The sequence below is a fragment of the Panthera onca genome (genome assembly GCF_046562875.1).
Source record: "Panthera onca isolate mPanOnc1 chromosome E1 unlocalized genomic scaffold, mPanOnc1 haplotype 2 h2.Chr16_ul_4, whole genome shotgun sequence".
NCBI classification, from domain to species: domain Eukaryota; kingdom Metazoa; phylum Chordata; class Mammalia; order Carnivora; family Felidae; genus Panthera; species Panthera onca.
The window spans coordinates 9,018-35,821 of NW_027675818.1; the positions used below are offsets into that span (position 1 = coordinate 9,018).

The following is a 26,804-nucleotide window of genomic DNA, read 5'->3' on the forward strand; positions in this document are numbered from 1 at the left end:
CTTCCAGGTTTATAAAGTAGGGTGAATCTAAACAATTCAGGAGTATAAATTGCCTCTGAGTGGACTCTATCTTCTAGGGCAGGGTCAGCAATGTTTCTATAAAGGGCAAATAATAAATATTTCAGGCTTTGTGGATGATGTCATACTTCTCAATTATGTTGTTGTAGTACAAAAGCAGCTATAAACAATGTGTAAACAAATCAGTGTGGCTGTGTTCCAATAAAATTTTATTTATGGACACTAAAATTTTAAATTTGTGTAAGTTTTATGTGTCACAAATAATATCCTTTTGGGTTTTACAATCATTTGAAAATGTAAAAATGATTCTTAGCTCATGGGCCATATAAAAATAGGTGGTGAAAAAATAAAAAGATACGTGGCAGTGGGCTGGATTTGGCCAATGGACGATAGTTGGCTCACCTCTGACAGGGAATAGGGCACGTCTTCTATCATAGAATTTCTGAAGAAATGGATTTATAAGTTGAGGATTGACATAGAGCACAACGAAGAGAAGTCGACTTTCACAATATAAGGTTTTCATACTCTGTTTTTCTGAGTCTGCATCATTTTATTATTTTTATCTTTACCTTTTTTTTTATAGATAATGGGAAGGTTGATCTTGATAAATTGATGGATGGAGTGAAAACTCTTACAGGTGAGAAGTTAATATAATCTAAGAATATAAGTTTTACTCAAATTTATATTTCAAAGACTTTTATTTCTTTGCTTATTCTACCATTTTATCCTTCATTTGATAGATCGCTTTTTATCTAATTTCTTAGAGTTAGACTTTTAAATCTCTACATGTTAGTAATAAAATTTAAATTCTGGGGTGCCTGGGTGGCTCAGTTGGTTAAGCAGCCGACTTTTGATTTTGCCTCGGGTCATGGTCTGAGGTTCATGAGATCAAGCACCACATGGGGCTCTGCCCTGAAAACATGGAGCCTGCTTGGGATTTCTGTCCCTCTCTTTATCTCTGCCCCTCCCTCACTCATTCTCTCTCTCTCTCTCTGTCTCTCTTTCTCTTTCAAAATAATAAATAAGAATAAATAATTTCAATTCTGTGTCTTGGTAGCAAATTCTTTTTTTTTTAATTTGACATTAATATATGACACCTCTTCTATGTTGGGGAAAAATATTCTGTATTAAATCAGTGAATAGTAGAGTTAGGACGGAGAGGAAGATGGCGGTGTAGGAGGATGCTGGGCTCACCGTGTCCTGCTGATCACTTAGATTCCACCTACACCTGCCTAAATAACCCAGAAAACTGCCAGAAGACTAGCAGAATGGAGTCTCCGGAGCCAAGCGCAGACGAGAGGCCCACAGAAGAGGGTAGGAAGGGCAGAGAGGCGGTGCGTGCTACGGACTGGCGGGAGGGAGTCGGGGCGGAGGGGCAGCCCGCCGGCCACGCAGAGCCCCCCCCCCGAGTCTGGCTGGCAGAAGCGGAAGGGCCAGACGGAGTGTGTTCCGACAGCAAGCGGGACTTGACATCTGGAAGGTTATAAGCTAACAGCTCTGCTCAGAGAGTGGGAGGGCTGGAGGACAATGGGAGGGAGAGTTGCTGAGCCCCGGAACGACAGAGCTCAGTTTGGCAGGGAAGAAAGGCACTCGCCAGCGCCATCTCCCTCGCCCACCCCCCAGCCAAAATCCCAAAGGGAACCAGTTCCTGCCAGGGAACTTGCTTGCACCACGCAAACACCCAACGCTGTGCTTCTGCGGACCCACACCTCCGGCGGCGCACCTGACTCCCTCCAGCTGCCGCAGGGCCCCTCCCAAAGCGGATCACAGAAGGAGAAGCGAGCTAAGCCTGCCCCTCCCGCCCCCATGCACCTTGCCTATCTACCCCAGCTAATACGCCAGATCCCCAGCACCACAAGCCAGGCAGTGTGCAAGTAGCCCAGACGGGCCACGCCACCCCACAGTGAATCCTGCCCCTAGGAGAGCGAAAGAGAAGGCACACACCAGTCTGACTGTGGGCTGGGGGCAGACATCAGGTCTGACTGCAGCCCCACCCGCCAACGCGAGTTATTCAAGACAGCACAGGGGAAGTGCCCTGCAGTTCCGCACCACTCCAGGAACTATCCAAAATGACCAAACGGAAGAATTCCCCTCAAAAGAATCTCCAGGAAATAACGACAGCTAACGAACTGATCAAAAAGGTTTAAACTGATCATTTAAACAATATAACAGAAAGTGAATTTACAATAATAGTCATAAAATTAATCGCTGGGCTTGAAAACAGTATAGAGTACAGCAGAGAATCTATTGCTACAGAGATCAAGGGACTAAGGAATAGTCAGGAGGAGCTAAAAAATGCGATAAATGAGCTGCAAAATAAAATGGAAATGACCATGCTTCAGATTGAAGAGGCAGAGAAGAGAATAGGTGAACTACAAGATAAAATTATGGAAAAAGAAGAAACTGAGAAAAAGATAAAAAAAATCCAGGAGTATGAGGGGAAAATTAGAGAACTAAGTGATGCACTAAAGAGAAATAATCTACGCATAATTGGTATTCCAGAGGAGGAAGAGAGAGGGAAAGGTGCTGAAGGTGTACTTGAATAAATCATAGCTGAGAACTTCCCTGATCTGGGGAAGGAAAAAGGCATAGAAATCCAAGAGGCACAGAAAACTCCCTTCAGACGTAACTTGAATCGATCTTCTGCATGACATATCATAGTGAAACTGGCAAAATACAAGAATAAAGAGAAAATTCTGAAAGCAGCGAGGGATAAACATGCTCTAACATATAGAGGGAGACCTATAAGACTCGTGATCGATCTCTCTTCTGAAACTTGGCAGGCCAGAAAGGAATGGCAGGATATCTTCAATGTGATGAACAGGAAAAATATGCAGCCGAGAATTCTTTATCCAGCAAGTCTGTCATTTAGAATAGAAGGAGAGATAAAGGTCTTCCCAAACAAACAAAAACTGAAGGAATTCGTCACCACTAAACCAGCCCTACAAGAGATCCTAAGGGGGATCCTGTGAGACAAAGTACCAGAGACATCGCTACAAGCATGAAACCTACAGACATCACAATGACTCTAAACCCATATCTTTCTATAATAACACTGAATGTAAATGGACTAAATGTGCCAACCAAAAGACATAGGGTATCAGAATGGATAAAAAAAACAAGACCCATCTATTTGCTGTCTACAAGAGACTCATTTTAGACCTGAGGACACCTTCAGATTGAGAGTGAGGGGATGGAGAACTATTTATCATGCTACTGGAAGCCAAAAGAAAGCTGGAGTAGCCATACTTATATCAGACAAACTAGACTGTAAATTAAAGGCTGTAACAAGAGATGAAGAAGGGCATGATATAATAATTACAGGGTCTATCCATCAGGAAGAGCTAACAATTATAAATGTCTATGCGCTGAATACAGGAGCCCCCAAATATATAAAACAAATACTCACAAACATAAGCAACCTTATTGATAAGAATGTGGTAATTGCAGGGGACTTTAACACTCCACTCACAGAAATGGATAGATCTTCTAGACACACGCACGGTCAATAAAGAAACAAGGGTCCTGAATGACTCATTGGATCAGATGGACTTGACAGATATATTTAGAACTCTGCATCCCAAAGCAACAGAATATACTTTCTTCTCGAGTGCACATGGAACATTCTCCAAGATAGATCACACACTGGGTCACAAAACAGCCCTTCATAAGTTTACAAGAATTGAAATCATACCATGCATACTTTCAGACCACAATGCTATGAAGCTTGAAATCAGCCACAGGAAAAAGTCTGGAAAACCTCCAAAAGCATGGAGGTTAAAGAACACCCTACTGAAGAATGAATGGGTCAACCAGGCAATTAGAGAAGAAATTAAAAAATATATGGAAACAAACGAAAATGAAAATACAACAATCCAAACGCTTTGGGATGCAGCGAAGGCAGTCCTGAGAGGAAAATACATTGCAATCCAGGCCTATCTCAAGAAACAAGAAAAATCCCAAATACAAAATCTAACAGCACACCTAAAGGAAATAGAAGCAGAACAGCAAAGACAGCCTAAACCCAGCAGAAGAAGAGAAATAATTAAGATCAGAGCAGACAGTCGGTTAAGCGTCCGACTTCGGCTCAGGTCACGATCTTGCGGTCCGTGAGTTTGAGCCCCGCGTCAGGCTCTGGGCAGATGGCTCAGAGCCTGGAGCCTGTTTCCAATTCTGTGTCTCCCTCTCTCTCTGCCCCTCCCCCGTTCATGCTCTGTCTCTCTCTGTCTCAAAAATAAATGTTAAAAAAATTAAAAAAAAAAAAGATCAGAGCAGAAATAAACAATATAGAATCTAAAAAAACTGTAGAGCAGATCAACGAAACCAAGAGTTGGTTTTTTGAAAAAATAAACAAAATTGATAAACCTCTAGCCAGGCTTCTCAAAAAGAAAAGGGAGATGACCCAAATAGATAAAATCATGAATGAAAATGGAATGATTACAACCAATCCCTCAGAGATACAAGCAATTATCAGGGAATACTATGAAAAATTATATGCCAGCAAACTGGACAACCTGGAAGAAATGGACAAATTCCTAAACACCCACACGCTTCCAAAACTCATTCCCATTGTATACATACCCCATATATACCCTCATATCCCATTGTATATATACCCCACATTTTCTTTATGTATTCCTCCATCAATGGATGCTTAGGTTTTTTCCATGTCTTTGCTATTATAAATTATGCTATAATGGATGTGAAGATGCAGTTATCTCTTCAAGACATAGATTTTGTTTACTTTGGATATATACCCAAGTCATAATTTCTGGATCATATGTAGTTCCATTTTTAATTTTTTGAGGAACCTTCATACTCTTCACGTTGGCTGCACCAATTTACACCTTCACCAGCAGTGCACGAGGCTTCCCTTTCCCCCACATCCTTACCAGTACTTTCTATCTCTTGTCTTTTTGATGATAGCCATTCTAACAGGTGTGGGGTGATACCTCATTGTGGTTTTGATTTACATTTCCCTGATGATTAGTGAGGATAGGCCACCTTTTAATGGACCTGTTGGCCATTTGAATATCTTCTTTGGAAAAATGTCTTTTCAGATATTTCACCCATTTTTAAATTGTGTTATTTGGTTTCTTTGTTATTGAGGTATATGAGTTCCTTATATAGTTTGGATATTAACCTCTTATAAGATATATGGTTTGTAAATATTTTCTTCCATTACATAGGCTGTCTTTTCATTTTGTTGATTCTTTTTTTAGTTATTATTATTCTCAAGTTAGTTAACATACAGTGTAGTCTTACCTTCAAGAGTAGAACCCAGAGATTCATCTCTTACATATGACACCCAGTGCTCATCCTGAAAAGTGCCCTCCTTAGTGCCTGTCACCCATTTACCTCCCCTCCAAACCTCATCAACCTCAGTTTGTTCTCTGTGTTTAAGGGTCTCTTATGGTTATTTTGCCATGCAGAGAAGCTTTTCAGTTTGATGTAGCCCTACTTATTTGTTTATTTTTTATGTTGTTGCTTGTGCTTTATAGGAGTCACATCCAAAAAATCATTGCCAAGAGCAACATCAAAGAGCTTTTTTCTACGTTTCCCTTGGGAGTTTTATGTATGATTTCAGGCCTTACATTTAATTCTTTAATTCATTTTGAGTTGATTTTTTGTGAACAGTATAAGACAGTGGTCTAATCTCACTCTTTGTCATGTAAATATCCAATTTTCCTAACACCATTTAATGAAGACACTCTTTTCTCCATTGAGTATTCTAGGCTTGCTTGAATATTGTTGGCTTCTGTGTCAAATAGAAGTTGGCCATATATGTATGAGTTTGTATCTAAGCCCTTGATTCTCTTTCATTGGTCCAAGTGTGTGTTTTTATGCCAGTGCCATACTGTTTTGATTACTATAGCTTTATAATATAGTTTGAAGTAAAAAATTGTGATCGTCCAGCTTTACCCTTCTTTTGAGGATTGGTTTAGCTTTTGTGGTTCCAAATGAATTTTAGGATTATATTTTATGCATGTGTAAAAAATGCCATTGGAATCTTAAGAATTACATTGAATCTATAGATGGCATTGCCTTAGTGTGGACATTTTAATGTTAATAATTCTTCTAATCTATGAACACAGGATATCTTTCTATTTGTGTCTCTTCCAAATTTACTCCTAAGTACTTTATAGTTTGTGATGCTGTTGTAAATGAGATTATTTTCTTCATTTCTTTTTCTGATAATTCATTGTTAGTATATAGAAACACCATTGATTTTTGTATGTTGATTTTGTATCCTCGATCTTTACTGAATTCATTCATTAAATTTAACAAGTTATTATTTTTTTTTTTTTGGTTGAGTCTTTAGGATTTTCTATACTTAAAATAATGTCATCTGCAAATAGACACACTTTTACTTCCTTCTTTCTTTCTTTCTTTCTTTCTTTCTTTCTTTCTTTCTTTCTTTCTTTCTTTCTGATTCTGGTGACTTTTATTTCTTTTCTTGCCTAATTGTTCTAGCTAACACTTCTAGTACTATACTGAATAGGAGTGGTAAGAGTGAGCACTTGTCTTATTTCTGATTATAGAGGAAAAGCTTTCAACCTTTCACTGTTACAGTATGATGTTAAGTATTGAGTATTGTCATACATGGCCTTTATTATGTTGAGATTCTTTCCTTCTCTACCTAATTTAGTGACAGCTTTTATCATGAATGGATGTTGAATTTTGTCATATGCTTTTTCTGCATCAATTGAGATGATCATGTGATTTTTATCTTTCATTCTATTAATGCAGTATGTCACATTTATTGATTCGCACATGTTGAAATACCTTTGCATCCTAGGGATGAATCCCACTTAATCATGCTATATTATCCTTTTAATGTGCTATTGAATTGGTTTGCTAGAATTTTGTTGAGAATTTTTGCATTTATATTCATCAGGGACATTGGCCTATAGTTTTAATTTTTTTGTAGTATCTTTGTCTGGCTTTGGTATCAGGGTAAATGCTACCTTGTAAATGAGTTTGGCAGTGTTCCCTTCTCTTAAATTTTCTGGGAAGAATTTGAGAAGGATTGGTATTAATTCTTCATTAAATGGTAAAAATTCAGCAATAAAACCATTTGTCCTGGACTTTTGGGGAAGAAGATTTTGATTATTGACTCAATATCCTTACTTGTTTTTGGTCTCTTCAGATTTTCTGTTTCTTCATGATTCAATCTCAGTAAGTTGTATGTTTCTAGGAATAATTTATCCGTTTCTTCTAGGTTGTCAATTTTGGGGTCTCTGCTCAGGCACCATTATAACCAGATCTGTAGGATGGACTATGCAACTTCCCAGGTGTTCTGGTTAGGCTTCTTGGTCAGATAAGGCTGGAAGCTATATTCATCCCTGGTCAGGACTTTGAATTTCCTTCCCAGCCCAGTCTCTATATCATAGGCTCCTTTGCTGATAAGTCTTATTGGCTGGGTACCTGAGTCAGGCAGGAGTATCCGTCAATATCCCTGGCCAGATAGTGCCACTAGCTCAGTTCTGCAGAGAGGCAGAGCCAATGAGTGGGCTCTTCACTCAGGCACTGCTGTAAGAGGGGCTGTAGGGTAATCTACACAGTCTCTGGGATGCTCTCAATAGGTTTTCTGGTCAGGCAGGACAGAGGACTATCTATACTCAGCAATAGGCAGGAGCCATGAATTTGCTTCCTCATCTGGATGGGGTGATAGAAGAGGCTCCAAGGTCAGAAAGGCTTATTGGCTCGGGACCCAACTCAAGCAGAATGGTTCCCTGGCCAGAGGGACCACCATCTTGGCTCTGCAGATGGGCAAAACCACTGTGTCAGATATCTACTCAGGCACTGCTGCTAGGAGAAACAATCTGCCAAGATCCACGTGCTGGTTAATGTAAGCCATGTTTCCCTTCTCCATCTCATTCTGATCTCAAATGGTTAAGACCCACGGATACCTCCCCCCCCCTCCCCAATACCTATGGGACAGGACCCAGGTGGGCCTTCCAGGAAGCAACCCCCAACTCTGGAGGAGCTGGATGTCTACCTTGGGCTCTCTTTTTCCCACCAGAGAAACCATAGCTCTGGGAAGCCCTCTCAGTGCAGCACTATACTAGCCTGGGAGAGGGGCAGTGCAGCCAGAGCATAGCTGATTGTCTTACCCTTCTAATGTGGTCCTTCTCAGTCTCTGTGGTTCAGGGAGATTCATCAGCCTCACAACCATATCCTGGGATTTTCACAATGGTGTCTTGTCTGTGGATACTTGCAAGATGGTCTTTTTGTGAGGGGGACTGAAGTCAGGAAAAACTTATGTCACCGTCTTGATGACATCACTCTCTATATATTTCAATATAAATGTAATTTTGTAATAATAAAATTAATTATAATTTAAAGTTAAAGAAAATTAAAATAAAATGCAAATTGGTCCATATCATTCCTGAACTTATAACCACTCAATGATTCTATATAACCTAGTAGATAAAGGCTAAGCTTCTTAAAATTACTTACAAATCCCTTAATAATCTGAGTCCAACCTACCTCTCTTGTATGAACTTTCCTTTCCCAAATCCATACTTTATTCTTCTGCAGTGCTGAACCGACTATAGTTCTCCATGCACTGCATATGTATATGTTGTATATGTTGTACCCAGGTGTGGTTTTACTTTATATTTCTCAGCCCCTCTTCCATGTAGAAGACTCTTTCTATGCATTCCCCTTTCCTTTAGTTAAAATCTGATATTTTAACTTGTCCAGGCACTACATACTCTATGATGTATACATTTAACAGTCTAGTTTGAATTAGTGGTTCCTATATGAGCTATGGCACTCATGGCTCACAGCAGTACCTGAAGTGCTACCAGAGAGCTGATAAATACCAATGATCCAGAAACACTGGAAAAATAGATCAGCTTAAATCCTTGAAATTCACAGATTTAATATAAGTATGTATAAAATTATGATATTAATGGAATTTATGTGGAATTTTCCATCAACATATATCCTTTGTATATGTTTTTTGGAGCTCATGACATTGATTACATGTCTCAATTGTCCCTTCTCTTCATAGCTAATGGAAAAGTTGATCTGAATAAAGTGATGGATGGCGTGAAAGCTGTCACAGGTGATTGAGAAGTTAATGTAAACATAGGATCCTAATTTTTACAGTACTGTTTTTCTTCATGCCTTAATTGCTAGGCTAATTCTATCATTTTTACCTCCTATTTGTTTAAGGTTTTCATAGCCAGTAGCCCAGAAATTGGAGAATTTTCTGATGTATTCTTCACGAATACGCTTCATTTTCCTTATTTTAAGACAGCCAAAACGTACAATAAAGGGTGAAATGAATCTTTGGAAAAGACCCTGGTAATTACTTAAAGGAGAGGTGATACATTCTTCATGTCAATAGAATTATGAAGATAAGCCATCTGCAGCTTGAAAATTGACAAAAGAGATCTATAATACCCACTTTGTGTCATTGTCATTTTGAGTATGTTAGTCCAAGCCTCCCAAGAAGCAAAAGCCGGGGCAGGGTTAAACATGCCAGGACATTATTAGGGGAAATGCCTGCGTAAGAGAAAATAAGGAGGATGCCTGAAAGGCTGGGAGGCTGTCAGACTGCAGGGCAAATCTGGCACCAGGTGAAGGAAAGAGGAAGAAATGTTTGGGCGGAAGCATCCTAGATTGTCATGCAGTCTGAGGAGGGCCTGGCAAAAGTGCTTTCAAGAATCCTCTGGTTAGAATCACCATTCTGTATCTTCCAGGAACAGGGCTCCCCTAGTATCTTGGCTGCACTTGTGATTGGCCAGTGCCAATGATACATATGGCATTAGTGCAAAAAAACACAGGTTAATTTCAAAGCAGAAGGTGGGGCCCTTGGTTAATTATGTTCTCCATAGTTGGAACTCCTGTGGATACATTCTCATGACCGCCGTTGAGAGTGCCATCTCTCTCTCTCTTGTTTTTTTATTAAGTATAATTTATTGTCAAATTGGTTTCCATACAACACCCAGTGCTCATCCCAACAGGTGCCCTCCTTGATGCCCATCACCCACTTTCCCCTCTCCCCTACCCCCGATCACCCCTCAGTATTGTTCTCAGTATTTAAGAGTGAGAGTGCCATCTCTTATTAGCCTTTAGAAAGCTGGGGCACCTGGGTGGCTCAATCGGTTAAGCGTCTGACTTCAGCTCAGGTCACGATCTCATGGTCCGTGAGTTCGAGCCCTGCGTCGGGCTCTGGGCTGATGGCTCAGAGCCTGGAGCCTGCTTCTGATTCTGTGTCTCCCTCTCTCTCTGCCCCTCCCCCATTTATGCTCTGTCTCTCTCTGTCTCAAAAATAAATAAACTTATTTTAAAAAAAGGCAATTATGTTTCCATAAATGACATTATCTCCATGTATTTGGGCAGAGCTCAGTGATCATTACTTTCCCCAGCTCATAATCCTATTGTTTTAGCATCATAATTTAGTTTAATTATTTGCAATAATTTGATTGTACTTAAATTCCATGTATGTCATTGTTTTGATCTTTTTGTTAAGGAGAAAATGTTGATGTCAGTAGCGTTAAAGCTGTTCTGGGAAACATGGGGATCGAGCTCAAAGGTAAAGAATGCTTGGAGCTGGTGAAAACTCTTCCTTTTAAGGGTAAGCATTTTAAATATTGATGTATTCAAAGAGTGGTTTTTTTTAAGTTTATTTATTCATATTGAGAAGGTGAGAGCATGTGTGAGTTGGGGAGGAGCAGAGAGAGAGGGAGAGCGAGAGAATCCCAAGCAGGCTCCGCACTGTCAGCACGGAGCTGGACTCGGAGCTTGATCTCACAACCCGTGAGATATGACCTGAGCCAAAACCAAGAGTTGGATGCTTAATTAACTGCGCCACCCAGCTGTCCCCAAAAAGAAGTTTTAGATTTCTGCGTCTGCGAGAAGCTCTAAAATTACCTCCATTTCCTAAGTTCTAGGATATAGAAAATCCATTTCAAAAAAAAAAAAATGTTTTTTTAGAAAGTCCACTTATACCTGAAATGAATCCCTAGGTGGTTTTACTTTTAGATTAGGAAGCAGCATTTCCATTATGATGAGTCTTTTTATCAATAGGGAAAAACAAAAAAGGAAAAAACAAAGGTTAAACTGGGATTTGTGAAAGAAGAAAGGATTAATAATTGGAAGTGAATAAAGGCAGGATTGGGAAGAAGAACAGAGGTGTGCATGATGTGCTAAATTTCACCCAATTTTCTCTCAAATTTTATTAAAATAAGAGAAAACTCTCGAAAAGTCATTTTTCCTAATTTCTCTGTGATTTTCCACATTTCTCTGTGACTTAAATTCTGCCTTTTCTTACAGATGATGACAAGATCTTTCAAAACAGGTTGCTAGAAGTTGTGATGTCTCTAAAAGGTACGTGAGCGGCATAATGAGAGTGTAGACCAATATGGGATCCTTGCTTTTATACTGTTTCCAAGGTATTAGTGGTTGCTGCTATACTGATCGTATATACTGATTGCAAATTTATGCTCCCACTGAAGATCAAGCTTCACGGTAGCTGCTGATCTTTTACTTTATATCTAGGAAGAAAGCCTTCTACTTTCTCAAGATTCTTCCAAACTTTTCAAGAGAAAAAATACCAGATTTCAAGTTTGCATAGCAAAATGTGACAGACAAGAATTAGTACTGATTCAGGGAATTTAATCAGCTGCAGATAAATACTAAACTGGGAATTCAGTCATCAAAACCTATTGTTTAGAAGTAAAAAATGTTTGCCTCCAGAACTAGAATTCACTTAGCATTTATTCAATGATATTTAAAACTTTGTATTTTGTAGTCTGATCCCCAAGACAAATCTCACGAGAAGTGACCTTCGTTCTAATGTCATAGTTGACTTTCTCTATAGGCATAATAAGGTCCTTAGTCTCTTGTTCTAAAATTGCTGTGGTTTTTTTTTCTCCACATTTTAGAACAAGGATTATTAACCTTACTACTAAGGGGGGTCTGTGAATAGGCTTTAGAGAATATATGACCCCCCCTGAAATGATATGTAATCTTTGTGAACACTAGCATATAGCTCATGAAATTCACAACAGGGCATGTGTCTCTAAAAGGTTTATGAACCTCTTTTTTGAAGTTACATAATTTTCTTCATGGACTCTCTTTCCTTAGATGGGAAAGTCAATGTCAACGACTTGAACGCAATACTGGATAATATGGGAATCAAGCTCTCAGATAAGGAACTTGAGGCTCTGACTCAAAATCTCCCTGGTGATGGTGAGCAAGTTTCCAGATACCATAGTTCCATGTTGGGAGAGCTTGGACAATATAGGTTGCGGGGAAAGGGCCCTTAGGAATGGTAATCTACACTGATAGTAAGAAGCTATAAATATGGGCAAAGCATGTAAAGAGCATATAAGCAGCCAGCTACCAAGTCACCGTGAAAACATTGCCCTTTGTATGAATGTCTTTTATGTTCTTTACCCATATTATGGTCACTAGAAGACAGTCTTCCACATTTTAAAAAGAAAAATGCAGGCCACTTAGATGACAGTACTTCTGAATTTCTTCCCATTACTAATGCATATAGCTTTGAAATAGTATAGAACTATAAGTAAAATTAATATTTTTGAAATGGCATGTTGTTATGTTTAGGCTTTTCTTTCTAGTATTAATGAAGCCAATGAAAACTGAATAAATTAATAGCCTAGAAAGATATTCTTCAGTAAATAGTTCTTAAGTAAGCATATATAAAGTACTTAAGATAATGCCTGGCACATAGTAAGTTAGGATTTATTATATTTACTCCGACATTGTCTTTCACAATATTTCATGAGTCTTTTATATCTCATTATGACTTTAATTTTCTTCTACAGTTGATAGGAGGACTTCTCCTAAAACACCGATGAAGGAACTGCAAACTTTTACAGGTAAATGAGAAGTTGATGTAAATCTAGGGTTTCAGTCCTTTATAATAGTTTTTTTCAGTGGTATTTCTGGTATCTTATAAATTCTGATGTTTTATTTTTAAATATATGAATCATGGATTGACATTAGGAAAGTTTCTACACTAGGATACAAGACTATATGTCAATTTTAAATCCTAAGTTTTCTGTTACTTGTGCAAGTAATATGCTTCGGGTCACAAATGTTTAAATGAAAAATATCTAGAAATGTATAGAAAATGGCATGGTGAAGCTTAGAAATGATCAAGATAATGTATTCCTGATATCATCAATAATTCTTACCAAAGCAAATGTTTTTGAAGAATAATTTATATAAGAATCTGCGTTATCTTAATTCACTCATCAGATTTTATTCTGAAAGTTGTTTTTTTCCAGCTTTAGGAAAAATGGTCTTCAATTTATAATAAATGTGGTATTTTATTACCATAAGATACCATAAGATACGCTCATAAAGATATGCTTTATTACCATAAGATATGCTCAAGGGTTCTGCAATTGAGAATATCTTCGCCTAACACCTCATCTTGAAATTAGGATATCATTAAACTTCATAGTACATATTTTACAACTTGATATAATACCAGAGTTCCGAAAGCTTATATGTCTATTGTTCCCTCTCTTAAAAGATGAGAAGGTTGATTCTAATAACCTGAAAATTTTCCTGGGAAGCCTGGGGATTGAGCTCACAGATCAGGAAAAAGAGAAGCTACTGAAAACACTGCCAATTGATGGTGAGATTGATAGAGGTGTCATGGAGGTCTTTTGTTGGTCTTTAGGTCTGTGCAAATATTTTCAACTTTGTTTCTATTTATTTTTCCCCAAAAGTATAAAAGAAAAAATATTAAATTGAGTTATAAGTATATAGCAACCTGTCACTGTCGCTTAGAATTTATACTGGAAGTTAAATAACCCTTTAGACAAGAGTTGACATTAACAGATAAACATATTGTTACCTATCAAGCTACTAATTTGTTCATATCATGAGAAGAGAAAAAAAAAGAAAGATTGGAGATCCATGAAAAAAAAATAAAGATGGGAAGCAGAAATTTAAAAGCAAAGGGAAGCTATACTCATGTTTGAGCAAGGAGACTTCCTCAGGTACTGGAATAAAGAGGTTTGTCACAAGGAGAGAGGTTTCTGTTTCCAACCTTCATTATATTAGATGAAATAAACTAAAAATTAGAGACAACTCTTCTTAAAATGTTATTTTTGAAATTGTTTATTTAAATTATTATTTATTTCACACCATTTTTGCGATTTCATGTTAATTTCCCCATTGCATGAATTATGGCTTTTCTTACAGCTGCTGGAAAGGTATATCACAACAGGTTGCTAAAGGGTGTGAAATCTCTCAATGGTGAGTAAGACCTAATTAAAAGTCATACTGTCTGACATTCCCCAACTTGACAATTTTATTCCAATTATGAATCCTGGCTCCTCACTTTGGTATCATTCCTTATTTATGATTCTTGCAGTCTACCCACATTTTAACTGATAACAGCGTATATTTTATCTTGTAGGAAGTTCCATATGGAACTTGCATTTTTTTTCAACTCTGTACACCCCTTCTCTATGCACGAAAAAATCACTTCACCTTAAACAAACAAACATAATAAATAAATAAATAGAAAGTTGATATGCATGCAGACTTTTGGCATAATACACTTTTTTTTCATGTTCCTACCTTCTATCTTTCCTAAGGGGGAAAGGTTCATGTCAATAACCTGGACAACACCCTTAAAAAATTGGGACTTGAGCTCACGGAAGAGGAACTTGCAAAGCTGTCAAAAAATCTACAAGTTGATGGTGAACACTACAGATGACCTCAGGCCGTTTTTTAATTTTTCCTTTATATCTGATATGTTTGAAAATAGATTTAATTGACAGATACATGTTAGAAAGCTTGGAGGAGAGCCCAATTTTATTTTTTTTACTGAAGTCTTTAATTTTAATTCCAATATAGTTAACATAGAAAATTATATTATTTCAGGTATATAATATATTAACAATTCTATATATATGTGATAAGTATACTCTTTAGTCCCCATCACCTGTTTCACCCATTCCCGCACCCACCTCCCCTCTGGTAACTACCAGTTTGTTCTCTATAGTTAAGAGTCTACTTCTTGGTTTGTCTCTCTCTTCTTTTTTTTTTCTTTGTTTACTCATTTTGTTTCTTAAATTTCACATATGAGTGAAATCATATAGTATTTGTCTTTAACATTTCTCTTAGCATTATACTCTTTAGCTCCATCCATGTTGTTGCAAATGGCAAGATTCCATTCTTTTTTAAGGCTGAATAATACTCCATCATACACACACACACACACACACACACACACACACACACACACACATGTTCTACGTCTTTATCCATTCATCTATTGATGGACACTTGGAGGAGAGCCCAATTTTAAAGTCAGAATAAATCTTGGATCTTCATTACAATTAACCTAAAACAGCATCACCTCTCCGTAAATATACCAAAAACTGCAGAGGGTGCTGTCAGGACTCTAATAGTCTAAACAATAAGAAAGCAAAATAATAGGGATCTGAAAATCTATTTATAGAGAAGTCAACAAGCCATTCTTCTATCTATCCTCCTGTCTAATGAAATCTTCATTCGAAAACGTGTTCAAAGATTTTTATCATAGTGCATGAGACCTTCAAGCTCCATCTGCCTGTGTGGACATATCTTCTCTCATTTTTCTACTGTTCCAGCCATGTTGAGCTGCTTGTAGTTTTACCCACATAGCATGATGTCCCTGGACATTTTTCTCAACTTCTCCTCCATGTGAAGGCTCTTCCATCCTTCCATATTTCGTATCAACTGCTCTGATACATTAATGTAGTTCACACACATCTCCTGCAGGAAGCAATCTTAGAACATACCAAGCTGGATTAGTGGTCCCTTCCTCAGCTGTTTGTGGGTACATGAAGTAAAGTTACCAGAATACCTGGCCAACTCCAATAGTATCTTCAGCTATGGCTTATAATGGCATCCAAAATACTAGGAAGAGCACACTTTTCCTGACCCAGTTTCTAGTATACAAGAGACCTTTGTATTGATGGAGATCATCTTAACTCCCTGAGATCCAGGCATTTTCTAAATGGTCTCAGGTAAAATGAAGATGTAAGGAATTTTTAATGGAATTGTTTCCTTAAAATATATGTCTTAAATTTGTCTTCTGGGCTTCTGACATTATTTTCATTGTGCCTTTTCTTGTAGCTAATGGAATGGTTGGTCTGAAAGAGGTGATGGATGGAGTAAAAGCTACTACAGGTAAGAGAGAAATTATGAATCTAAAACATTTAGTATTTATAATAATTACATTTCATCATTATTCCTCAATTGCCATATTAGTTATGGCATTTATTTCTTGGTTCATTAAATTACTAGCAACTCATTTGTTTTCTGGTATATTTTTTATTTTGTTCTTCTCTTTTTTAGAATGGCCAAACTCTGTACTAGTGAAATAATATATGAAGTAAAATTTTGATAAAGACTACAGATAACTGACAAAAAATGAGACTAACAGATCTTACCTTATTTTATACATTTATTTGAATAAGTAATTTATAATATTCCAATTGAATAGCAGATACATAATGTAAATCTCACAGGGTTCAGAGTTGCCTTGCCATTGTCATTGTGACTGTGACTTCTTTTATTAGCACTTAGAGATCAAATTCTTTTTCTGTGAAAGTCATCGTCAGTATATTTGGAGAGGTCTCATTGGCCTATGCTCTTTATTCTGTACCGATTCAATCTATATAGCCATAGATTAATTTTCCCTGTTTGGAGTCATTAGATGATCCTTTAAATTCGTATATGTAATGATGTCTATTTTTTTAAGGAGGGGAGGTTGATGTCAAAGATGTGAAAGCTATTCTGAAAAACATGGGAATAGAGTTCACAGATAAGGAACGTTTGAAGCTGCTGAAAAATCTGCCTTTCAATGGTAGGCATTTATATACTGATGTGACCTTAAAGTGTTCTTTGAAGCTTTTAAAGATTTTTTAATTTAAATTCCAGTTAGTTAACATACAGTGTAATACTAGTTTCAGGTGTACAATTTGGTGATTCAACACATCCACACATCACCCTGTGCTCATCACAAGTGCCCTCCTTCATCCCCATCACCCGTGTCACCCTTCCCTCACCATCTTCCCCTCTGGTGACCATCAGTTTGTTCCCTATAGTTAGGAGTCTGTTTCTTGGTTTGCCTTTCTTTTTTACCCCGTGTTTGTTTTGTCCCCTCTTAAGCTTTTTTTTTTTTTTTTTTAGAAACTCAAACTATCCCCATTTGCTAAGATGCAACAGTAAATAAACAAGCAAATGCCAAACAAAATAATTTAAATGTTCACTTATTGTAGAGGGAAATTTCCATCTATGCAGTTTAACTCTCTGTTTTGGAATAATCATCCCCATGATGCTGACTCATGCCATCAAGGGGACTACATTTCTGAGGCTACCCTTACCTTTTTAGATAACTATAGGCAGTTGTGGGAAGCAACCAAGGGAAAGAAGTGGTGTTAGACCGGAAGGGGATAAAAGGTCAGAGGTGATATTTTCCAAAAAAGCTGTGCATGTTATAGAGTGCCTTGTATGCTAAATTTTAGATAGACTTACCATATTATAAACTTTCCCTAATTTTCTCTCAAACTTTATTTTAATGAGGGAAGTTTCTAGGGCAAATCATGAAAATCTCAGTTTTACTAGAGTTTTAGTGAATAGCCACATCATTTCTCTATGACCTTAATTGTGTTCTTTATTATAGATGATAACAAGGTCTTTAAAAACAGGTTGCTAGATGGTGTGAAGTCCCTTAAAGGTGAGTGAGAAACATAATAAGAATACAAATGAATATGAGATCTTCATTTTATACTGTTTCCAAGATATGAATTTGAATGCTGCCATCTGTCATATGTACTGATTGCAAATGTATGCTTTTTTGGACCTCAATCTTTATTTTAGCAGTTGAATCTGATGTTCTATCTTGGAAGTAAAGCACCACACTTTCTTGTCATATTCGAAATTTTCAGGAAGAGAAATATCAAATTTCATGTTTACATGGGAAAAAATATAAATGATTAGCAGTGATTCAGAGAACTTAATAAATAGAAAAAACTAAATTGGAAGTTCATTCATCAAAAGTCAACCTACTATTGTTTAGAACTACATAATGTTTGCCTCCAGTACCAGAATTCCCTAAGCATTCATTGAACATCATTTTTTTCAACCAGATTTTTTTTAATTCATTAAGAAAATTGAGGCTGGCAAGAGTGATAGCCCTCAGCTTTACATCTTCAATCCCTCCCTATTCAGGTATCTTTAAGCACACCCATGTTAGTATAAAGGATGAGTGAGAAGTCCCTCTTCCTCCTCAAAGCTTACCAGGATGCCCTTGACTCCACTGTCTCCCATATCTTTTAAGACCTTGCCCCACTGGCCATTTTCAACCTCTTCAGCCCATTTACATGTTCAACATACACCATCCTATAAAATAAGCAAACTAGAACTCTCCACACCCCTTTTTGGCCACAACTCAATCTCTTTCTTCCCTTTTTCATCCATTTCTTGAGAGACTTTTCTGTACTCTGAGCCCATATTTCTGTACCTAATTCTCAAACTAATTTCAGTATTAAATGCCATTTAAAACCTTGTGTTTCTGTAGGCTGGTCCCCAAGACAAGTCTCAAGGGAAGTAGCCATAGTTCTAAATTTGTAATTGACTGCTTAAAATATTTTGTCTCTGTGCTAAAATTGTTGAACATTAATTTATTTTTTTCACTTTAGAGCAAACATTTTCTGTTTGGTCCGAAGCAAATTTTGTGAATAATGATCTACTGCTTAAGAAATTCACAATGGGATATGTGTATCAAAAAAGTGTAAGAACTTCTCTTTTGAAGTCATTTAATATTCTTTATGGACTGTCACTTTTCTTAGGTGGGAAGGTCAATATGAACAACCTGGGCACTGTTCTGAACAACCTGGGGATAAAGCTTGCAGATACGGAACTTAAAGATCTGGCTGAAAACATGCATGTTGGTGGTAAGCATATTATCATATATACTAGTTAACCCTAGAGAGAGGTTAATTACAAGAAACTTGGGTGGGGGGGGGGGGAATGCCCTTTTTCATAGGGAAAAGGGAAGGCCCAAGAGCAGTGTGAGACACCATATCAATGACTAAAACACAGAGAATGTCATTTGAGGTTATGAGTATCCAGTTAACAAAGTCAAAATTAAACCAGTTTTTTATATGTGTGATATGTATGACTTTTATGTTCTCTGTAAGTATCATGTTTAGTAGTTGAGTCTTTCCAGTTTTGAATACAAGAATGCAGATTCTTTAGACACATTCACTTCTAAGTAACTTCCCCTTACTAACACAAATAAATTTGAGATATTATAGGCCAAACTGCACCATTGCGATAGCGTGGTTTTCATGTTTAGAATTTTCTTGTTATTCATGCTTGTCTTAGAATAAAAGTTGAGTAGAATAATAATCTAAAAAGTGTGTTCAAAAATATTTGTTTAAATAAATATTAGCAATTATGATGGGGCCTGACACATAGTTAAGTGCAACTGTTATAGTTCTTCCCATGTTTTCCCACAAACTTTTGTATTATATCTAGAATGTAATATTTGAAGTCTATATAATATATGAGATCCATAATATATGGGATCTATAATATACTGCGATTTTATCTTCTCTTATAGTTGATGAGAAAATTCCTCTAGAAACACTGATGGAAAACATCACAGATTTTACAGGTGACTGAAAAGTTACTATAAAATTAGGATTCCAATTATCTACATTAAATTTTGGTTTTTGCTAATATTTCCTGGTACTTCATCACTGACTTGTAAATTCTGGCATTTCTCTATATTTATTAATGAAATATTTGCTTCTAGTGTTACATGTATTGATATAAAATTATCTGATTTTGCAATGAAATTACCATACGATTTCTTGCTTTCAAATTCTACAATCTCTGTTGTTTATGCCAATAATGTAATTCACTTCGCCAGTGTTTAATAACCACAGTATAGAATGGCACAGCAAATTAGAGAGTGAAGCCTAAAATTGATGGAAGTAATGAATTTATTGTATTTATCATATAATTCTTATTTTTTAAATTAAAATACTTTTTCAAAGAAAAATTCATATAAGCATCTATTTTTTTAATTAATAGATCAAATTTCAATCTGAAAGTAGTCTGTCCTGATTTTAGAAGACTCTCTTGTTCACATTAAGAAAATAAATTTGACCTATCATCTACATTGATTCTGTAGTTGAAAATGTTTGTTTGTTTTTATTACTGTAGTTTTCAGTCTGAAAACAAGGAGATGGTATTAATTATCCTAAAATAACTTTTTTCATTAGAAATAATTACTATTATCTGGAGGCGCCTGGGTGGCTCAGTCGGTTAATCGTCCGACTTCAGCTCAGGTCATGATCTCGCAGCTTGTGAGTTCAAGCCCCGCATCAGGCTCTGTGCTGACAGCTCAGGGCCTGGAGCCTGCTTCAGATTCTGTGTCTCCCTCTCTCTCTGCCCCTTGCCCACTTGCTCTCTCTCTCAAAAATAAGTGATAAAACATTTAAAAACTTTAAAAAAAAAAGAAATGATTACCGCTATCTGAAATGAAGATGTATACCAAATTTCTTATTTTCAAAGGTGAGAAGATTGAATCTAGTGAGCTAAAAAATGTTCTGGGAAATCTCGGAATTGAGCTCACAGATAAGGAACTAGAGAAGCTGCTGAAAATCCTGCCAATTGATGGTGAGTCATACAAGTGTCTGTGGGAGCTTCCAGGGAAATTAGATTTTTACAGATCTGCATGAAAATTTTCACTTCTTCTCAAACATGATGGAACATTTTTAAAAAACTAAAATGTAAGCTACATCTTAAAACAGTAAGTGTCGTTTAGAGTTTATTTTAGAAGCCAAGCAACTCCTCAGATGTAAGTTGCCATCAGAGCCAACAAATGTCTACTGTCACCCTTCAGGGCTTATACCATAAGAAGGAAAAAGAGAGGGATAAGCGGGCAATGGAAGAAATTAAAAATAAAAGAATTAAAAAGAAAGGAAAGAGATATTTGTACAGTACAGTAGGCCCACTCAAGGGGACCAGCTTATCATATTGAAAAAGCCTTCTCTTCCTTAATTTCACTGTTCTATAAAGATGAAAATTTTAGGTGAAACATTTTTTAAAAAATTTTTAATGTTTATTTTTTTTTGAGAGACACAGAGTGATAGAGCACGAGCAGGGGAGGGGCAGAGAGAGAGAGGGAGACACAGAATCCGAAGCAGGCTCCAGACTCTGAGTTGTCAGCACAGAGCCTGACGCGAGGCTCAAACTCACAAACTGCGAGATCACGACCTGAGCCGAAGTCAGACGCTTAGCCACCTGAGTCATCCAGGCACCCCATAAGTGAAATATTTATAATGGTACTACTGAGTTATCATCCACATATTGTACAAGTAACCCAATATAGCATACAATTAAGTGAATTCTGATGTATTCACCACATTCATCACAACAATCAATTTTAGAACATTTTTATTATCCCAGAAAGATATTCCATACCTATTAACAGTCACCTCCCAATTTCTCCATCTCCCTCAGCCCTGGGCAACCACTAATCTATTTTCTGTCTCCATCAGTTTCCCTATTCTGGATATTCCACATAAATAGAATCATATAATATGTGGTCCGTAGTGACTAGTTTCACTTAACATAATGTTTTCCAGGTTTATCTCTGTCCTGTTATGTATTAATACAGTTGATGCTTGAACAACACAGGGGTAAAGAGCGCTGACTCCCTGTGCAGTCAAAAATCTGTGTATAACTTTTGACTCTCCAAAAACTTAACTGCTAATTGCTTACTGATGACCAGAAGAAGCCTAACTGATAACATAAAGTCAATTAACATACATTTTGTTGTTATATGTATTATATACCCTATTCTTACAATAGGTAAGCCAGAGAAAATAAAATGCTAATAAGAAAATCATAAGGTGGGGCACCTGGGTGGCTCAGTCAGTTAAGCGTCTGACTTGAGCTCAGGTCATGATCTCATGGTTTGTGGGTTCGAGCCCTGCATCAGGATCTGTGCTGACAGCTCTCTCTCAAAACTAAATCAACATTAAAAAAATAATTTAAGAAAATCCTAAGGAAGAGGAAATACATTTACAGTGCTATACTATAAAAAAAAAAACCACGTATAAATGGACCTGCACAGTTCAAACCTCTGTTTTTCTAAAGTCAACTGTACTTTGTTTCTTTTCACTGCTGAAAAATAGGCTATTCTATGGATATAACACATTTTATTTATCCATTCATCGGTTGATACGCATTTGGATTGTTTCCACATTTTAGCTATTATGAATAATTCTCCTATGAACGTTCATGTACAAGTTTTTACATGGGTATATATTTTCATTTGTCTTGGGTATATACCTAAGAGAGAAATTGTTGGGTCATATGGTAATTCTGTGTTTCACCTTTTGAGGAAGTGCAGGCTGTTTTCCAAAGAGGCTGCATTACTTTCCATTTCCACCAGCGGTGCATCAGAGTCCCAGTTCCTCCACATCCTGGTCAACACTTGTTACTTCTGTCCTTTGATAATATCTTAGTGGGTATGAGGTGGTATCTTATCTGGTTTCGACTTGCATTACCCTGATTGCTAATGATGTTAAGCATCTTTTCATGTGAATATTGGCTAAACGTATACCTCCTTTGGAGAAAAATCCACTCATAACCCTCATCCGTTTTTAAATTTGGTTATCTTCTTATTATTGAATCGTAGAAGTTCTTTATACATTCTAGATACAAGTCCCTTATATTTTCTAGATATAAGTTCCTTATCAGATACATGATTGCAAAAGTTTTCTCCTGTCCTGTGAATTATCTTTTTACTTTCTTGACAGTGTTCCTTGATGCACAAAAGATTTTTAACTTTGATGATGTCCAGGGTATAACTTTTTCTTTTGTTGCTTGTGTTTGGGTGTCATATATTAAAAAAACGTCTAATCTAAGGTTAAGAAAATTTACAGTTATGTTTTCTTTCAACATTTTTATAGTTTTAACACTTATAATTAGGTCTTTGATCCATTTTGAGTTACTTTTTGTATAAAATGTGAGATAGGGATCCAAAAGAATATTCTCTTTGCATGTGACTGTCCAGTTGTCCCAGCACCATTTATTAAAAACACTGTTCTTTCTTCATTGAATGTGCAAGTACCTTTGTCAAAAATCAGCTGACCAAACATTGGAAGGTTTATTTCTGGATTGTAAATTCTATTCCATTAATCTATATATCTAGTTTTATGCCAGTACCTCACTGTCTTGATTACTGTCACTTTGTAGTTTAAACTGAAAAGTGTGAGTCCCCTACTTCTTTTTCCTTTTTAAGATTATTTTTGCTTTTTGGAGCCTGAGCTTTACCATATGAATATTAGGACCACCTCATCAGTTTCTGCAAACAAACCAGCTGGAATTTTTTATAAGAATGTATTGACTCCATGGATCAGTTTAGGGAATATTGTCACATTCACAGTATTAAGTCTTCCAATCCATAAACATAGGATGTCTTTTCATTTATTTAGGTCTTATTTAATTTCTTTCTATAATGGTTTATAGTCTCCAGAGTATAAGTTTTGTACTTCTTTTGTTAAAATTCTTCTTTTTTTTTTTTTACATAGTTCTTTTTTTTTTATTTTTTTTATTTTTTAATATATGAAATTTACTGTCAAATTGGTTTCCATACAACACCCAGTGCTCATCCCAAAAGGTGCCCTCCTCAATACCCATCACCCACCCTGCCCTCCCTCCCACCCCCCATCAACCCTCAGTTTGTTCTCAGTTTTTAACAGTCTCTTATGCTTTGGCTCTCTCCCACTCTAACCTCTTTTTTTTTTTTTTTTTTCCCTTCCCCTCCCCCGTGGGTTTCTGTGATGTTTCTCAGGATCCACATAAGAGTGAAACCATATGGTATCTGTCTTTCTCTGTATGGCTTATTTCACTTAGCATCACACTCTCCAGTTCCATCCATGTTGCTACAAAAGGCCATATTTCATTTTTTCTCATTGCCACGTAGTATTCCATTGTGTATATAAACCACAATTTCTTTCTCCATTCATCAGTTGATGGACATTTAGGCTCTTTCCATAATTTGGCTATTGTTGAGAGTGCCGCTATAAACATTGGGGTACAGGTGCCCCTATGCATCAGTACTCCTGTATCCCTTGGATAAATTCCTAGCAGTGCTATTGCTGGGTCATAGGGTAGGTCTATTTTTAATTTTCTGAGGAACCTCCACACTGCTTTCCAGAGCGGCTGCACCAATTTGCATTCCCACCAACAGTGCAAGAGGGTTCCTGTTTCTCCACATCCTCTCCAGCATCTATAGTCTCCTGATTTCTTCATTTTGGCCAGTCTGACTGGCGTGAGGTGGTATCTCAGTGTGGTTTTGATTTGTATTTCCCTGATAAGGAGCGACGTTGAACATCTTTTCATGTGCCTGTTGGCCATCCGGATGTCTTCTTTAGAGAAGTGTCTATTCATGTTTTCTGCCCATTTCTTCACTGGGTTATTTGTTTTTCGGGTGTGGAGTTTGGTGAGCTCTTTATAGATTTTGGATACTAGCCCTTTGTCCGATGTGTCATTTGCAAATATCTTTTCCCATTCCGTTGGTTGCCTTTTAGTTTTGTTGGTTGTTTCCTTTGCTGTGCAGAAGCTTTTTATCTTCATAAGGTCCCAGTAATTCACTTTTGCTTTTAATTCCCTTGCCTTTGGGGATGTGCCGAGTAAGAGATTGCTACGGCTGAGGTCAGAGAGGTCTTTTCCTGCTTTCTCCTCTAAGGTTTTGATGGTTTCCTGTCTCACATTCAGGTCCTTTATCCATTTTGAGTTTATTTTTGTGAATGGTGTGAGAAAGTGGTCTAGTTTCAACCTTCTGCATGTTGCTGTCCAGTTCTCCCAGCACCATTTGTTAAAGAGACTGTCTTTTTTCCATTGGATGTTCTTTCCTGCTTTGTCAAAGATGAGTTGGCCATACGTTTGTGGGTCTAGTTCTGGGGTTTCTATTCTATTCCATTGGTCTATGTGTCTGTTTTTATGCCAATACTATGCTGTCTTGATGATGACAGCTTTGTAGTAGAGGCTAAAGTCTGGGATTGTGATGCCTCCTGCTTTGGTCTTCTTCTTTAAAATCACTTTGGCTATTCGGGGCCTTTTGTGGTTCCATATGAATTTTAGGATTGCTTGTTCTAGTTTCGAGAAGAATGCTGGTGCAATTTTGATTGGGATTGCATTGAATGTGTAGATAGCTTTGGGTAGTATTGACATTTTGACAATATTTATTCTTCCAATCCATGAGCAGGGAATGTCTTTCCATTTCTTTATATCTTCTTCAATTACCTGCATAAGCTTTCTATAGTTTTCAGCATACAGATCTTTTACATCTTTGGTTAGATTTATTCCTAGGTATTTTATGCTTCTTGGTGCAATTGTGAATGGGATCAGTTTCTTCATTTGTCTTTCTGTTGCTTCGTTGTTAGTGTATAAGAATGCAACTGATTTCTGCACATTGATTTTGTATCCTGCAACTTTGCTGAATTCATGTATCAGTTCTAGCAGACTTTTGGTGGAGTCTATCGGATTTTCCATGTATAATATCATGTCATCTGCAAAAAGCGAAAGCTTGACTTCATCTTTGCCAATTTTGATGCCTTTGATTTCCTTTGTTGTCTGATTGCTGATGCTAGAACTTCCAGCACTATGTTAAACAACAGCGGTGACAGTGGGCATCCCTGTCGTGTTCCTGATCTCAGGGAAAAAGCTCTCAGTTTTTCCCCGTTGAGGATGATGTTAGCTGTGGGCTTTTCATAAATGGCCTTTATGATCTTTAAGTATGTTCCTTCTATCCCGACTTTCTCGAGGGTTTTTATTAAGAAAGGGTGCTGGATTTTGTCAAAGGCCTTTTCTGCATCGATTGACAGGATCATATGGTTCTTCTCTTTTTTTTTGTTAATGTGATGTATCACGTTGATCGATTTGCGAATGTTGAACCAGCCCTGCATCCCAGGAATGAATCCCACTTGATCATGGTGAATAATTCTTTTTATATGCTGTTGAATTCGATTTGCTAGTATCTTATTAAGAATTTTTGCATCCATATTCATCAGGGATATTGGCCTGTAGTTCTCTTTTTTTACTGGGTCTCTGTCTGGTTTAGGAATCAAAGTAATACTGGCTTCATAGAATGAGTCTGGAAGTTTTCCTTCCCTTTCTATTTCTTGGAATAGCTTGAGAAGGATAGGTATTATCTCTGCTTTAAATGTCTGGTAGAACTCCACTGGGAAGCCATCTGGTCCTGGACTCTTATTTGTTGGGAGATTTTTGATAACCGATTCGATTTCTTCGCTGGTTATGGGTCTGTTCAAGCTTTCTATTTCCTCCTGATTGAGTTTTGGAAGAGTGTGGGTGTTTAGGAATTTGTCCATTTCTTCCAGGTTGTCCAATTTGCTGGCATATAATTTTTCATAGTATTCCCTGATAATTGTTTGTATCTCTGAGGGATTGGTTGTAATCATTCCATTTTCATTCATGATTTTATCTATTTGGGTCATCTCCCTTTTCTTTTTGAGAAGCCTGGCTAGAGGTTTGTCAATTTTGTTTATTTTTTCAAAAAACCAACTCTTGGTTTCGTTGATCTGCTCTACAGTTTTTTTAGATTCTATATTGTTTATTTCTGCTCTGATCTTTATGATTTCTCTTCTTCTGCTGGGTTTAGGCTGCCTTTGCTGTTCTGCTTCTATTTCCTTTAGGTGTGCTGTTAGATTTTGTATTTGGGATTTTTCTTGTTTCTTGAGATA

General features: G+C 37.1%; 1 protein-coding gene across 1 annotated transcript; it reads left to right on the forward strand.

Moving 5' to 3' along the window:
• Positions 1-601: 601 nt before the first annotated feature.
• On the forward strand, positions 602-20,768 carry LOC145715151 (uncharacterized; the record flags this gene model as incomplete). The annotated part of the gene is made up of 7 exons (XM_081794796.1): positions 602-655; positions 12,124-12,228; positions 16,775-16,879; positions 17,699-17,752; positions 18,867-18,971; positions 19,643-19,696; positions 20,602-20,768. Coding segments are annotated over 7 exons (644 nt in total), but the record flags the coding sequence as incomplete, so codon positions are not given.
• Between the last annotated feature and the right edge of the window lie 6,036 nt (positions 20,769-26,804).